Raw genomic sequence first — 15,643 nt, 5'->3', positions numbered from 1 at the left:
GGGTTTGAACCACTGGCCTTCTGGTTAGCAGTCAAATGCCTTAGGCACTACACTACCAGAGCTCCCATACCTCATTAAAATAACAAGAAAACCATCTTCCCAAACCAGGTTACATCCACAGGTATAGGGGTTAGAATTCTAACACATATTTTGGGAAAACAATTCAGTTTTTAATAACGCTCTTCTATTTACAATACAGAAGCATGACATTTATTTATTGGAGGAAAAACCCATTGCTATTGAGTTAATCTTGACTCATAATGACCTTAGTAGAAGAGAACAAAAGTGCAAAAAGACAGCATCTAGAGAAACTGGAGAAAAAAAACTGAAGATGTTTTGTCATAGACTCCAATGTACAAGAGTTTCATGAAGAGAGTGTCTTGAATGCTATCAAGATATCAAATAAGGTGATGACTAAAAATGTTTGATAATTTTAGGAACATTGAAGTCCTTGCTGACCATAGTGATATGTCCTTTCATTTCAATAGTCTACCCTCTTTCTTAGGAGCTCTGGTAGCATAGTGCCTAAGGCACTTGACTGCTAACCAGAAAGCTGGCGGTTCAAACCTACCAGCCACTCGTCAGAAGGAAGATGGGGCAATCTACTTCTGTAGTGATACTGCTTCGGAAACCCAAGGAAGGGTTGCTAGGTGTCGGGTCCGACTCCACGGCACATAACAACAACAACAACAAGATCCTCTTTCTTAATTTTTCTCTGTTTCTTATATTTAGTTTTAAATTATGGCAAAATAGGATCAGAATACCAGAAAACATTGGAGGGCAAGGTACAAACAGTTTCATACAGAATTCCTGAGTAGCACTATTTTTTAAATATATGTCAGTTCATATATACACACATACACTAACACATACAGCATATAATTTTCTATGATTATTAAAATTCTAATGAGCCATACAAAGTTTTTAGACATGTAAAATAAATGTCAAATATTTCTGGCATCAGTGTTTATCCTCTGTTTCTTCCCAAACAAAAATAGAATTTATAAAAAAAAAAATAAAAATTTATTTAGAACAAAATTTACTGATCTTTTCTTCTCATATAAATACTTTCTATAGTTTGTTTTTAAGTAAAAAATATTTAGTGATCACTTGCCATGGCCAAACACAGTACCAGAAAGTTGGAATTCCGGGGCAAATGAGATGTCTACAAAGAACAGAGTCCAGTACATCATACTATATCAATTTGCCTTCTTCTGTTTATGTTGTGGATTTTTTAAGATGTAGTGGGTTGGATCAAACTATGTAGATGCTGAAGCTTCACTGAGAAAGAAAGTATATCTTAAAATGGTTGCCTGTGTATTAAAGGAAGAAGTAATGAAGTAAGGTTGGGATATAGAAAAGTATGAAGTCTCTCCATTGAGCATCTTGCCCTTCACATGCTAACCACACATACAAATGCACAACTGTGCACAGACATGTGCAAATATAAAATGTGTAATAGGTAGTTGTAAGAATGAGAAAGTGTTTATGACTGGCTTTGATATTTCTGAAATCTTTGACATCATAATCATTTTCATGTCCCATAACACATTTAATACTTATTTTTTATATTTTATATTTTTAATAATATGTTTTAAGAGTTATGTATGCTCAGTATTAGGCCAAGCTTAATATAATTGGTTAGCATTTTGAACAAACTTATGGTTACTGTTTCTTTATTCTGGAGAGTGCATTACTGAAGATATCATCAGAAAAATAACTGTGAATAATACAGAAACATAAACTCCAAAGTAAGAGTTTCACTATAAAAACTAATTCTAGGTTTCAGTGCTTTTATGAGTTATTTTGACAGCAACACAATTTGGCAAGAGTTTCTGTAAAGCAACAACAACAAAAGTTAGCTCTTCTCGAGGCTTTTGCCCAGAAATTTAATCAACTATTGGTAGTTTCAAGCTTTTAGATATAGAAAGATCTAGGAAATTTGTTTTCATATTTCATTCGTTCTTAGATGGTATACAAACAGTAACAAAATTCTATAGATAGGTAGTCCTGGATGGTCCCAATTCTAAAGAAATGCTACTTACCTTGATAAAAACTTGTAGTAAGTTGATTTATTTCTATGTGACAGAACCTCCACATTGATGATGAGTCACTGGTGACTATAATTGCTATGCTTCTGTCTTGGTTAATTCCAGAGCACATTCAGAAAATGAAGGGACCTCTTTACCATCTGCTGACTCCTGTACCAGTCCTACTAAAATGGATTTATCATTTAATAAGACTGCTAAGCAATGCCTAGAGGAGATATCTGGTAAGTAATCTGATTGATGGGTAAGTAAAATTGGAGAATTCTTGTAATCTCTCTGTAAATTTTTGTATTAAATCATATTTGTACTATATTGTCTCTCCTTATATAAAAATGGACTGTGTAGATCTTATACATTAGAGATTATTAGAACTCTTTGATTATTCTTCTTTAGATTATCTCTTTTTGGCTTCATAGAAAATAGTAGAACTTTGATAAGTTAGGATTTGAAGTAAGTATTGTCTCAGTCAGGTTTATGATATATATTCAGAGAACACTGGAGAAACTTATTATTAATAAGGCAGCCCTTCAACTTCTTCCTTCAGTACCATTGGTTCTTGATCATATGCCAACTCCTGAAATAGTTGAACGTTGACCAATTCTTTTTTGTACAATCACTCTGTTTATTCCTTCTATCTTCTTTTGATGCTTCAAGCATCATTCAGTATTTTGCCCATAGAATCCTTCAATATTGCAACTCGAGGCTTGAAGTTCTTCTTCAGTTTTTTCAGCTTGAGAAATGCCAAGCATGTTCTTTCCTTTTGGTTTTCCAACTCCAAGTCTTTGGACATTTCATTATAATAGTTTGGCTTCTTGTGTTGCCCTTTGAAATCTTCTGTTCAGCTCTTTTATCTTGTCATGTATTACACATTTTAGCTACTCTCTGCAAGAGCAAGATTCAGAGACTCTTCTGTCATACATTTGGTCTTTTCTTCCTTTCCAGTCTTCTTAATGACCTTTTGATTTTTTCATGTATGATGTTCTTGATGTTAGCTGACACCTTGTCTGGTCTTCAGTCATTGGTGCTCAGTGCATCAAATCTATTCTTTAGATGGTCTCTAAATTCTGGTGGGATATAATCAAGATCATATTTTAGTTCTCATGGACTTCAGCTTCAATTTGAACTTGCATATGAGCACTTGATGTTCTAGTCCACAGTCAGCTCCTGGCCTTGTTTTGGCTAAAGATATTGAGCTTTTCAATCAGCTTTTGCCAAAGATTTAGTCCATCTGATTCCTATGTATGACATTTGGCAAAAACAACATGTATAACCCCATTTATGTTGTTGAAAAAAGTCATTGGTCTTGCAAAATTCTATCACACATCTACAGCATCATTTCCATCACTAAGGCCATATTTTCCACATAACCAATGTTTCTTCTCTGTTTCCAACTTTAGCATTCCAGTCACCAGTAATCATCAATATATCTTGATTGTATGTATGGTCAATTTCAGACTGCAGAAGTTGGTAAAAATCTTCAATTTCTTCATCTTATGGTTTAGTGGTTGGTACATAAATTTGAATAGTAGTAGTATTAACTGGTCTTCTGGTAGGCATATGGATATTATGCTATCATTTACAGCATTGTACTTCAGGATAGATCTTGAAATTTTTTGTGATGATGAATGTGACACCATTCCTCTTCAATTTGTCATTCTGGCATAGTAGATCTTAAGGTTGTCTGATTAAAAATGGCCCAAACCAGTCCATTTTCAGCTCAGTAATGCCCAATATATCAATCTTTATGCATTCCATTTCATTTTTACAACTTCCAGTTTTCCTAGGTTCATACTTTGTACAGTATGCATTCTGATTATTAATGGATGTTTGCAGCTGTTTCTTCTCATTCTGAGTCATGCCCTATCAGCAAATGAAGTACAATATTAAGGTCAGCTCTACTTTGAGGAGGCAGCTCTTCCCCAATTGCATTTTGAGTGTCTTCTGACTTGAGGGGCTCATCGTCTCGCATTACATGACACAATGTTTCAGGGCTATTCACAAAGTTTTCCAGTAATATATCAGACAGTACTTCACTGCCATTTATAAGCTTTCCAATGGCCAATTCTTTGAGAAGTAGATGGCCTCTTCCTTCTTCCCAGTCTATCTTAATCTAAAGTTCTTTTATATAGGTTCATTTTTATGAGGTGCCGAGCAGCCTCTTAGCAAATTGAACACTGGTGGCACAGTGGTTATAGCTCTTGCTTGCTAACCAAAATGCAGGCAATTTGAATCCATAAGCCACTCTGTAAGAGAAAGGTGAGGTGGTCTGCTTCCTTAAAGATCTATTTTCTTCAAATCCCTATAGGATAGCACTCTGTCAGCTATGGGTTAGAGGGAGGGGGATTATAAAAACATACCTGTTTCTAAGTGTAAGAATGCATAGAAGTTGAGGTATATCTGCTATTCCAATAAATTCTTACCTGCTCCCTGATTATTCACATCTACCAAAAAAACCAGACCCACTGCCATTGAGTTGATTCTAACTCATAGCTATCCCCATGGAGTATCCAAGGCTGTTAATCTTTACAGAAGCAGACTGCCTCACATTTCTCCTACGGAGTGACTAGTGTGTTCAAACTGCTGACCTTTTGGTTAGTAGCAAAATGCCTTAACCACTGAACTACCAGAGCTCCTCATTCACAGCTACATCCAAGGAGAAAACAAAACAAACAAAAAACTAAAAGAACTATTTAATTACAATATTACTGTAGTACTCCAAAGATTCAAAGTATTACTCTGAAAGTCATAAAAGTAACTATATCACAAATTTAGAGGTGAAGATACTCCCTCATTTTGGCATACCAGAAGCACACTTTGGTAAGCATTAGCCTATACTGCAATATATACCGATGGGTATTGATAATGACAGAGGATATGCCAAGGGTACCTTTGGGAATTACCATCAATGGCATCATTAGGCACCAGAAGTTTCATGTGAAGATTACAACAAATGCCTAATACAGGAAAGGAATAGAAATGGTTAATGCCATGATGTAGCTATGGCTAGGTAGCTATAGTAAATTCTTCAAAATACTTGAGGGAAATGATCCTTATGGCTTTCTCATAACTCCACATAGTCTTACAACCAGAATAATGCTTTATTGTGACCAGATAGTTTGGAAACTAGTGGCTTTAGAAACATATGCTTCACATATCTGTTTATATATGAATGCCTTTAATTAATATATTTATGCCTATGGATTACTAGAGCTCGAATCTATAGGAGTGAATGCATGTAGTGCAGTTAGAAGTATGATTTTTAAGTGAATTTCACAAAGGAACATTGTTTTTCTGAAATTAATTTGTCACTGAGTATCTCTGATTATATAAATAATCCATGTTTGTTTTTTTTCTACAGTTACTCTAACAATTGATTTTTTTCATAATTCAAGTTATATTTCCATGTAATATTTTCATGGTTTTAATGGAATACTTGAAAGTGGAATATAAACTAGATGCTACTATAATAATTTAATGGACTTATTAGAAGACATAATATAATTTTGCAGTAATAATGAATTGCTTATATGGAATCATAGATTTGATTCTGTGATTTGGATGGGAATATAATAAAAGAAAATAAACAAATAAGGGCAGAATTGAGGCTTATCTAATTGTATCTTTCCTGTCATAATCTGTTTAAGATAATATGGTAGTAAAGTGTCCCTCAATGCCAACTTAAGATTGTATGGAAGAAAGGTGATCTTCATTTACTGTTAAAACCCATTACCATCGAGTTGATCCAACTCATGGCAACCCCCATGGGTCACAGAGTAGAACTGTTTCATAAGTTTTCTTTATAGGAGCTGATCACCAGGCCTGTCTTCTATGCCACTGCTGAGTGGCTTCACACTGCCAACCTTTAGATTAATAGTTGAGCACAAGGTATTTGTGCCATGCAGGGACCTCTTATTTACCATTAAACCAAAACCAAACTCACTGCCATCAAGTCAGATCTGACTCATACCAACCTCTTTGGGTTTCTGAGGTGGTATATCTACGGAAGTAGATTGCCCAACCTTCCAAGGAGTGACTGGTGGTTTTGAACCACCAGCCTTCTGGCTAGCAGTCAAATGCCTTAGGCACTATGTCACCAGAGCTCCCTTAGTAAGTTATAAATTGAATATATATTTGAAGAGATTTTTTTCCTTCACTATAGCTTTATTTATTTATTTTTTAAAATTATAGTTTGAGTAAAAGTTTAGAGCAGATTAGCTTACCATTCAAAAATTTATACACATTTTGTTTCACAATATTGGTTACAAACCACTCAATGTATCAGTACTGTTCCCCCTTCCTCCCTGAGTTCCTCATTTCCTTTCATCCTTCTTTCCTGCTCCTTCCTGCCTTCTGAGGTTTGTTTTGGGCAAATGTTGATAAGTGTATACCAGTAGACTAGTGATGAAAGCATGATTATTATAGAGAAATGGGATTGAATATCCTCCTATTTTTTTTTTTCAGTTTTAGTTATTGCATCACTGTTACTCCTTTTATTACACTTTCTGCCTTAATTTTTGGTGATTATATTATTCATATAAATGATCCTTCCAAATTCCTGGCCTCTATCTCAGGGTCTCATCCTCCAGTCCTCCTGAGCTACCCATTTGCATGGTCACAGTTTAGATCTGGTGATTACCAGCAGCTCCAACTGTTCTCTAACCTCCATTTCATGCCTCCCTCTGTCACTGACTACTACCTCCTAGCTTCTCAGTACTCTTTCTTTTGTACTCTGACTCCACCAGTGGCTCCACTAAGATTTCAAACTCATTGATCCCACCATGTTTTACTGTTCATCATGTTGCTATTGTTGTTTTTAGGTGTTGTTGAGTCGGCTCTGATTCACAGTGACCCTACTATGTACAACACAATGAAACACTGTCTGGTCCTGGGCCACCCTCACAATCCTTGCTACACCTGAGCCTATTGTTGCAGCCACTGTGTCAGTCCATCTCATTGAGGGCCTTCCCCTTTTTTGTTGGTCCTCCACTTTACCAAACATGATATCCTTCTCAAGGGAATGGTCCCTTCTGACAATATGACCAGAGAAAGTGAGACGAAGTCTGGCCATTCCCACTTTCAAGGAGCCTTCAGGCTGTACTTCTTCCAGGACCGATTTGTTCATTCTTTGGGCAGTCCATGGTACTTTCAGTATTCTTTTCCGATACCCTGTATATTCTTCTTCCTTTTGCAGTCAGTTGAATTCCTGTGGTCATGAATATAATTTTATTTTGGTCTATACCCTTTAACTCCTTTGACCCTCTCTCACTTCATTATACTCATTTGATGAGGTCACACACCTGATAACATTCAACTCTATGCCTGTTCTACACCTGCAGTGATTGAGCCTGGAGAAAACTACACCACATATTTATGTGACTCACTTTAAATTAATGACCACAGACCTCAGCTGAATACTTAATGCTATTCTGCAATTATCCTATATTTCTGTGGTCCATTTACTCTTTCAGTTTCTTAAATGACAATTGTATACTTTTCTTCTCAAACCTACAAATCACCTCTCAAATCCTTTTCCTTAACTGATGATCTTGCTGTCTAACTCAATAAAAAAAAAAAGAAAAGAAAAGAAAAATAGGCAGGAAGCACTTTTACAAACTACTGCCTACATATCTACCAATGCATTAGTATCTCTACCCATTTACTTTGGCTTTTTTCTTTTTACTCTTACTTCTATCTCTATGATATCAACTTCTTTTCACCTTGCAGTGTACCGACTGAAGTAAATCAGATGGAGTGGTGCAGGACTTTTTAGATCAAAACAAATAATTATACTACTCATTGCCATTGTCATAGGCTTTTATTACTTACAGTAATCAGGATGTGGATAAATGGAGTAGGGTTTTATCAAGAGCCAGTTTCTCCCCAAAAGCTCTTGTCCAATTGTGGGATATTTTAGGTCACTTCAACCTGGGGCTTATATAGACAACCAGAGGGGTGTTCATGCTGGACTTCATGGAAGCAAGAGGAAGGGCGGTAAGAGGAGGGTGCCCTATTCAGATGCAAAGTACACAACATTTCTTCCTGTCTAGCTACAAGATTAATTCTGTACAATTAAGTAGTTAATGGGCAATCATGGGGAAATGGAAAGTTAATGTGAGCTCAGAACAGGAAGGGAACCTTCTCTAACAAGAAGACTCAGAGATAGAGTGAGCCTGAATTCCCTGCCTCCTTATCAGAGAATGCTCTGAGCACAGGGCCTCAGTTTAAGCAGTCTGGCTGTGAATCATAAAGGCAGATCATGGTCCCAGCAGACCCATATTTATCCTCCAAGTATTGCCCACATTTGTCTCTTCCTCTTTATGTTGTTGTTGTTGTTATGTGCCGTCGAGTCAGCCCCGACTCATAGCGACCCCTCCTTGGGTTTCCAAGGCAGTATCACTACGGAGGTAGGATTGCCCAACCTTCCTTCTGAGGAGTTTATAGCACGGTCCTATAAAGAGTAGCCTTCAATCACCATCACTAACTCCTCTCATCTCTAATAAACCTACTCTAATTTGGCTTTCAGCCCCATCTCTCCACTGAAACTCTTATTGAGGTTACCCATGATGTCCCTATGGCCAGATCCAAGGTTTCATCCTTATTTTACCTCTTAGCAGCATGTGACCACTTCTGCGAAGTTTCTCCCCTGGCTTCTAGGATATCACATTCCTTTGTTTTCCTAGAGCCTCAATACTTGCTCCTTCTTAGTCTCCTTTTCTAGTTATTCCTTTTCTCCATGATCTCTTATAACTGAACTTATCTAGGTGTCAGTTCTTGGCTCTCTACCTGTAATGCTCCTTTGGTGGTTTAATACTATATTAGGGCTTTAAATTCCATCTATGCGCTGATGGCTCACACATATCTCTCTCCACCCTACTCTTCTCACCAGCATCCTCGACTCATACATCCAACTGCATACACACTAGCTTGACTTGAATGGACACATCAAATTTATTCTATTTAATGGTGAACTTCTGATTTTACTCAAAATTCCACCCCTTGAAAACTCTTCACTCTGGATTTTCTGCATTCTGGATATGATAATCCTATCTTTCCTATTGCTCAGACCTGAAATCTGTATGAACTCTGGAATAGAGGTGTATATTTGAAGCAATTCTTTGAGATATTTATTGCTGTTTGAATTCTTGCTATTATTTCTTCATAGATTTAGAAAATAAATCAATTTAGAAAATAACTGTATCCTTTCTCATCCTAATTCACTATCAGAACCAAATAAATTGAGATAAGAAGGAACAAATGCAGTTTCAAAGTATATCGAGAAATCAACCAGTTCTCTCCATCTCTACTTCCATCTTTTTTGTTAACTGACAGATCAGAAACATACATATGGCTGGTACATAGTAACTGCTCATTAAAGTTTGTGAAATGAAGTAAATGTAATAGATATATCACAGAAATGAGACACATAATGAATAAGGAGCCTGATAATTTTCAAGTGGAAATAGGAAATGTAAGAATAATAACTTTAATTCAGACTGCAATAAGGCAATATAGGACATTCAGAATTAATCACAGTAAACTCAACTTTTTAGTATTCAGAAATATTTCACAGACAGCAACATTCACTGTATGAATAACACTGTATGATGGGTGGCAATGGGAAAGAATATAATATTAAATAACAGTGTATGGTGAATAACCCTCAAATGAAGAGCTTGACATGAGTTGTAATGAGAGTATCTACAAATTTTAATTTTCTCTGTACTATCAATGAACAAAAGCTCTGGTGGCACAGATTAAGACTTTTGGCTGCTAACCAAAAGGTTGTTGGTTCAGAGCCCACCAGCTGCTCCACAGGGAGAAAGATGAAGCAGTCTGCTTCTGTGAAGATTTACAGCCTTGGAAACACTATGGGACAGTTCTACTCTGTCCTATAGGGTCAATGTGAGTCAGAATCAACTCCGTAGCAGTGGGTTTGGTTTGCTTTTTCATCAAAGAATAATCAAATATTATGAGGGAGAAAATATTTAGTCATTTTAAAGAGGCAATTTAACAGTCCAGAAATACTCTCTGATGATCTGGGAATTTAAAAGAATGCATGTGTATGTGTGTGTGTGTATGTACGTGTATATATATATATATTTGTGTGTGTGTATGTATATGCATACACACATATATACATATACACAGGATAGGATGCAGGGATGAACACATAATAATGAAAGAAACCTATGAAATAATGGATTTGTCATAAAACTTAAGCCCATAAGATATTTCCTATTTTAATGATTGCTTTCCTTTTTTGAGTCTCTATTACTTCCTCTTTTAGGACTTCTACCACAGCTCTCATTTTTCTTACTTCTGCTGTTGCTACTGCATTCTGGCTGCTAGAGAAATCCTGAACTACATATGCATAAGCACTTGAATTTATTGCTTAGCCATTTTTTAGAGCGGACCATAGACTATCCCTTCAAAAACAATATGAAGTATAAGAAGAGGAATGTTCTGGGAATTGGAAAGCAGGAATACTGGCCTCTGCCCCACCATTATTTATCTGTTAAATTATTCCTCCAATTCCTTATCTTTGAGGTGACTATGATGATGTCTGAAAAATCACAGGATTGTTCTGAGATACAGTGTTATTCATCCATCTGTCCTTTCAGTAATCATCACCTGGCATTTTATACGTGTCAAACATCTCAAGAGTTAGGAAAACAAACATGACTAAGATATAAATCCTCCTATAGAAGAACAAGAGCAAATAGATAAATTTTAATGCCATGAATAAATTAATTAATGGACATTGAGACCAACTGAAGAGGGGAAGGGTCTTAAAGAAGAGAAGATATGTATGTTGTCACAAAAGATTTGTGAAATTTCAGTGGGCAAAGAAATCAGGGAATAACAGTCCAGGAAGATACAACTTCAGTGAAAGCAACTTGAAAAATATCTACTTACCTCATTATTTTTATTAGTTTCTTTTTGTAAAAATGGCCAATTTCCTAAAATTCATTGAAATCTTGATATCTCATTAGTTTTCTGTAATCCAGAATTTCACAGTTCAAAATGCTATTGCTGTTGTTGAACTCATATTGTTAATGATTGGTGTGGGGAGCTCAATAGGGAGTAATTCCTTGTTTTTCAACCTAATTAAATTTCATGATTCAGAGCTCTGATGGCATTAGTCTTGGCAAGGGCAAATCCAGGTTTGTGAATTTTTGAAGTCTATAAAGTTTGGGAAACCTTGTTTGTATTAAACATACAAAATTGTGTAGAGATCCTTGGAAAGGGCCCAGGCAAGTGAGGAGCTCTATAGCTTAAGCACCATTGGATTCATAGTTAGCTGACCTTGGTGTCCTGGTATATAGCTCTGCCTGACCAGTGTCCTTTGCCTCATCTGCTGATAATAGAATCTTGATTTTCTCTGGGAACCACTGCCCCACTGCCCCACTATTTTTTGTCCACATGGTTCAAGTGAAATTGACCTAAGTACAGCCAATCAGAACAACCCACTCTCTTGACTTCAATGATACTTTCCAGAATGGACATGTTACCCAATGTGTTTCAGTCAGAACAATTTAGAATGAGTCTCAGAACTTTGGGAAAATTGGGAAAGGGAAGCTCCCTTTTTCCAGTAGACCTGAAGCAAAGAAGAAAAGAGCTTTGAACTACTGGCACCTATCTTCATCCTCAAGTAAAATAAACAGAGAGAAAATAGGGCCTAGAGCAGGAAAGGGGGAAGCTCTGGTGGTGTAGTGCCTAAGGCACTTGACTGCCTACCAGAGGCTGGCAGTTCACACCCACCAGCCACTCCTCAGAAGGAAGATTAGGCAATCTACTTCCAGAGTGATACCACCTCAGAAACCCAAGGAGGGGTTAGTACGAGTTGGATCAACTCCACGGCAGTGAGTTTGTTTGTTTAGGAGCTCTGGTAGTGTAGTGCCTAAGACACTTGACTGCTAACCAGAAGGCTGGTGGTTCAAACCCACCAGCCACTCCTCGGAAGGAAGGTTGGGCAATCTACTTCCATAGTGATACTGCCTCAGAAACCCAAGGAGGGGTTGCTATGAGTCGGGTCCAACTCCACGGCACATAACAACAATGACAAAGAGCAGGAGAGACTTACCCCAAGTTTGTTATCGGAAATATCTGAGCCCTTGAAAAAGCTGTGTGTGAAACTATACCTTCCCTATTCTCTGCACTTTTCAGTTATGTTGTTGTTGTTGTTGTTATGTGCCATTGAGTCAGACCTGACTCATAGAGACCCCTCCTTGTGTTTCTGAGGCAGTATCACTACGGAAGTAGATTGCCCAACCTTCCTTCTGGTTAGCAGTCAAGTGCCTTAGGCCCAGTAGGGGTCTCCTTTTGTCTATAAACAAAAGGGAAAAATGTCACTGCTTACCTGACCCCAAAATCTATGACATGTTAAGATATGAGATACTGTTAAGGAATAATTCTGCAAATCAGGTTTGTTAGAGAAATTCACTTAGTTGGAATGCTTAGTTGCTTAAATTTTCAGTATGCAGTATTTCACATTAATTCATAAAAATGTCTTCATACTGGATGTTTGAGCAAGTTAAAAATGTAGTTAAATTGTTGTGTTAAGATGTGCATCAGAAACATACTGAGAACATTTAAAGAGCTTTGCAATTTGGAGATTTACAGAAATCTTTAAGTGTATTGATCAATTCTACTTTTCATCGTACCCTTAGGGAGGAAGCCTAGTGATATTTGCCAGAGGTGATTGTGGTGGTCTTCCAGTAATTATCACAGTCAGGTGTAATTTATTATTTAATTCAAGTGGCAGTAAGTAAGTGAGCTTTTTGTTTCTAACCTATCATTTAAGATTTATGCCATGATCTCCATATCACAAGGCCAGCTGTTTCCAGAGTACAGATTTTACTACTTTGGCTTGGTTTTATTCTCACATTAATAGAAAAAAAATTAAAAAGAAGTTTGGCCTTAGAGACCGTCTCCTTTCACTGAGTGTTAAGACATTCTGCCAAATGTGAAGTGAGTTTGTTCCTCCTGCCCTAACCCCCACTGGTATCATTCAACAAAGTTTTAGATTATTTTCTTTGTTATAGGTTTACACTTGCCCCCCCTTTTTTGCATAAGACTCCATACCTACATGTATAATATTTGTTTAATATACCTTTTAACCTTTGTCTAGAATTTTATTCAACTGAGAAATGTTAATAGATGTCATACTGATTTGATATCAGTGAAGCTGGCTTTTCATTTGTATAAAAGTAGTATTAAAATAATAGGATAAATTCAGAAAATAATTTTGAAATGAGGTTTAGATTAATCAGAGGGCTAAGCTAATGGTTATACATGTGTTTTGATTTTTACTTATCAGATTTTGTATTAAATAGGAAATATCTGGCATTTAAGACCTTTTTAAATGATTACTTAACTTGCCTTTTTTCTTAAATGTTTATAAAGATCAAGAATATGAAATTCACATAATTAAAATCAGTTTAGATCTTTTACAAAAATAACCATTTTATAATTATATGTGCTAAAGAGCTCAAAACATTCCTTTTCCTAACAGTATGATAGCTATACTTTATGTTAGGTTTTGGCAAATTTAGAGTGATTCAAAGTTCGAGTTCTGATCGATCCTATTTATCTCTTTCACAATGAGGCTTCCTCCTCCATCTGTGTAACATACATTTATAATTATGAATACACTTAAGTATGGATACACCCACATATGAATACTCACCCAAGCAACCAAGAATAGCTGCCTCTAGAGAGACAATAGATGGGTTCCTGAATACTGCTGTTCAGAATAAAATAAGGACTGATATAATTCCAAGGGCAAAACGACTATAACTACAAGTTGACAGTAGTATCTTCAGTCAAACAAACAAACAAATAAAATACTTTGATGCTTTCTCTTGTGAGTTTATTTCTTCAGAATATTTGCAATCTATCTCTACCAGGCCCTCTTTACTGACACCAGTGGATTTGGCTCACCCTCTGGAGTTCATTCCTATGGGAGAATTATATTGAATCAGGCTGGGCTATATGATGTGTTTTCGTCAATGAAGTATGAGTGGAAAATGGCATGGATCATTCCTGAGCAGAAAGTTTATTGCTTGGCTTTCTCATCTCTATTCCCTCTGTCATAAAACCAACACATCCCAGACTAGGGTTGCTCTTTCTGCCTGGATCCTAGAATAAAGAATATCTGGATCAGAGCTGCAACCAACTCAGAGTAGACATTAATGTGAGTTATAGTACATGTTTGATTTTATAAGCCACTGACATTTTGAAATTCTTGCAAATGCAACACAATTTAGTCTAAGCCAAGATTTCTCAACCTTTGTACTATTGACATTGTGGGTTGCAGAATTATTGGTTTTAGGAGAATGTACTGTACATTGGGAGTCCTTGGGTGGTATAAATGGTTAAACGCTCAACTAGGCAAAAGGTTCCTGCTTTCAACAAATCCATATGCACCTTGGAAGTGGACTTTGAACTGGTTCAGAATGGTTCAGTCATGACCAATGGAAACAAGGACAATGTACATGTTGCATAGCAACCAAATCTCTTGTGTATAGGATTTTGATCTGAGTAGGAAACACTTCTACCCTGCATACATGGGGTTGCCATGAGCTGTAATGGACTTGATGGCAATTAGTAACAACAACAATAACTGTACCTTGTAGGGTATTTAGCAACACACTCAGACTGTAACCACTAGATGACAGTAGCACCCATTTTCCCAATCGTGGCAACTAAAAATATCTCAAGATGTTGTCAAATGCTTCCTGTTGTTGTTGTTATTATGTGCCGTCGAGTCATACCTGACTCATAGCGACCCCTCCTTGGGTTTCCGAGGCAGTATCACTACGGAAGTAGGATTGCCCAACCTTCCTTCCGAGGAGTGGCTGGTGGGTTTGAACCGCCAGTTGTCTGGTTAGCAGGCAAGTGTCTTAGCCACTATGCTACCAGAGCTCCCCAAATGCTTCCTAGAGTGAAAAATATCACCCCCCATTGAAAACCACTAGTCTTGGCCTAAGTGGTTCTCAAAGTGGGGTCCCGGAGGCAGCAGCAGCACGTGTTAGACGTTCTTTCCAACCTACTGAATCAGGAGAGATGGAGGTGGGACCGAGTAATATGTATTTTAATATGCCCTGCATGTGTTCAGAACACATAAAAATTGAGGACCACTGATCTGAGCTGACTGGTATATAAGCACTCATATAAAAGGAGAAGGCATAATTACTGCTTTCATTTGTTGATGCATAAGGTCAACCCTTTTGACTTAGAGCATTAATGTTCCATTTTTGTGAATTTGCAAAGTATTAAGAGTACACAACCATATATTAGTGTAACACATGTCAAAAAATTCACTATGTGGTCATAACCTGTAATAATTCAAAATGAAAGAGAAAAAAAAAAAATGTTCTTAGAAGGCCTTAGGGGAGGATCATTTTGGTCTTTTAAAAACTACTTTACAAAGCTCCAAAGGCAGGAATGCATAGGAAAGACAGGAAAAAGGTAACAACAGGGAGGAAGTGGAAAGAGCTGTTACATTGTGGGGATTGCAATCAATATCACAGAACAAAATGTGTCTGAATTATTGAATGAATAATGAATTTGCTCTGTAAATTTTCACCCAA

At 36.8% G+C, this 15,643-nt stretch overlaps 1 protein-coding gene across 1 annotated transcript in view; it reads left to right on the top strand.

The window, feature by feature from the left end:
* NAV3 (neuron navigator 3) overlaps positions 1 to 15,643 on the top strand; it is a 552,011-nt gene that overhangs the window by 322,411 nt on the left and 213,957 nt on the right. Inside the window, exon 9 of the mRNA XM_007947567.1 lies at positions 2,157 to 2,272. Coding sequence (XP_007945758.1) covers positions 2,157 to 2,272 — 116 coding nt within the window. The remainder of the gene's footprint in view (positions 1 to 2,156; positions 2,273 to 15,643) is intronic.

Source organism: Orycteropus afer, unplaced genomic scaffold (genome assembly GCF_000298275.1).
Source record: "Orycteropus afer afer isolate SDZICR_OR568_19922 unplaced genomic scaffold, OryAfe1.0 scaffold00190, whole genome shotgun sequence".
Lineage (NCBI taxonomy): Eukaryota > Metazoa > Chordata > Mammalia > Tubulidentata > Orycteropodidae > Orycteropus > Orycteropus afer.
This window is presented reverse-complemented; position numbering and strand designations above follow the sequence as displayed.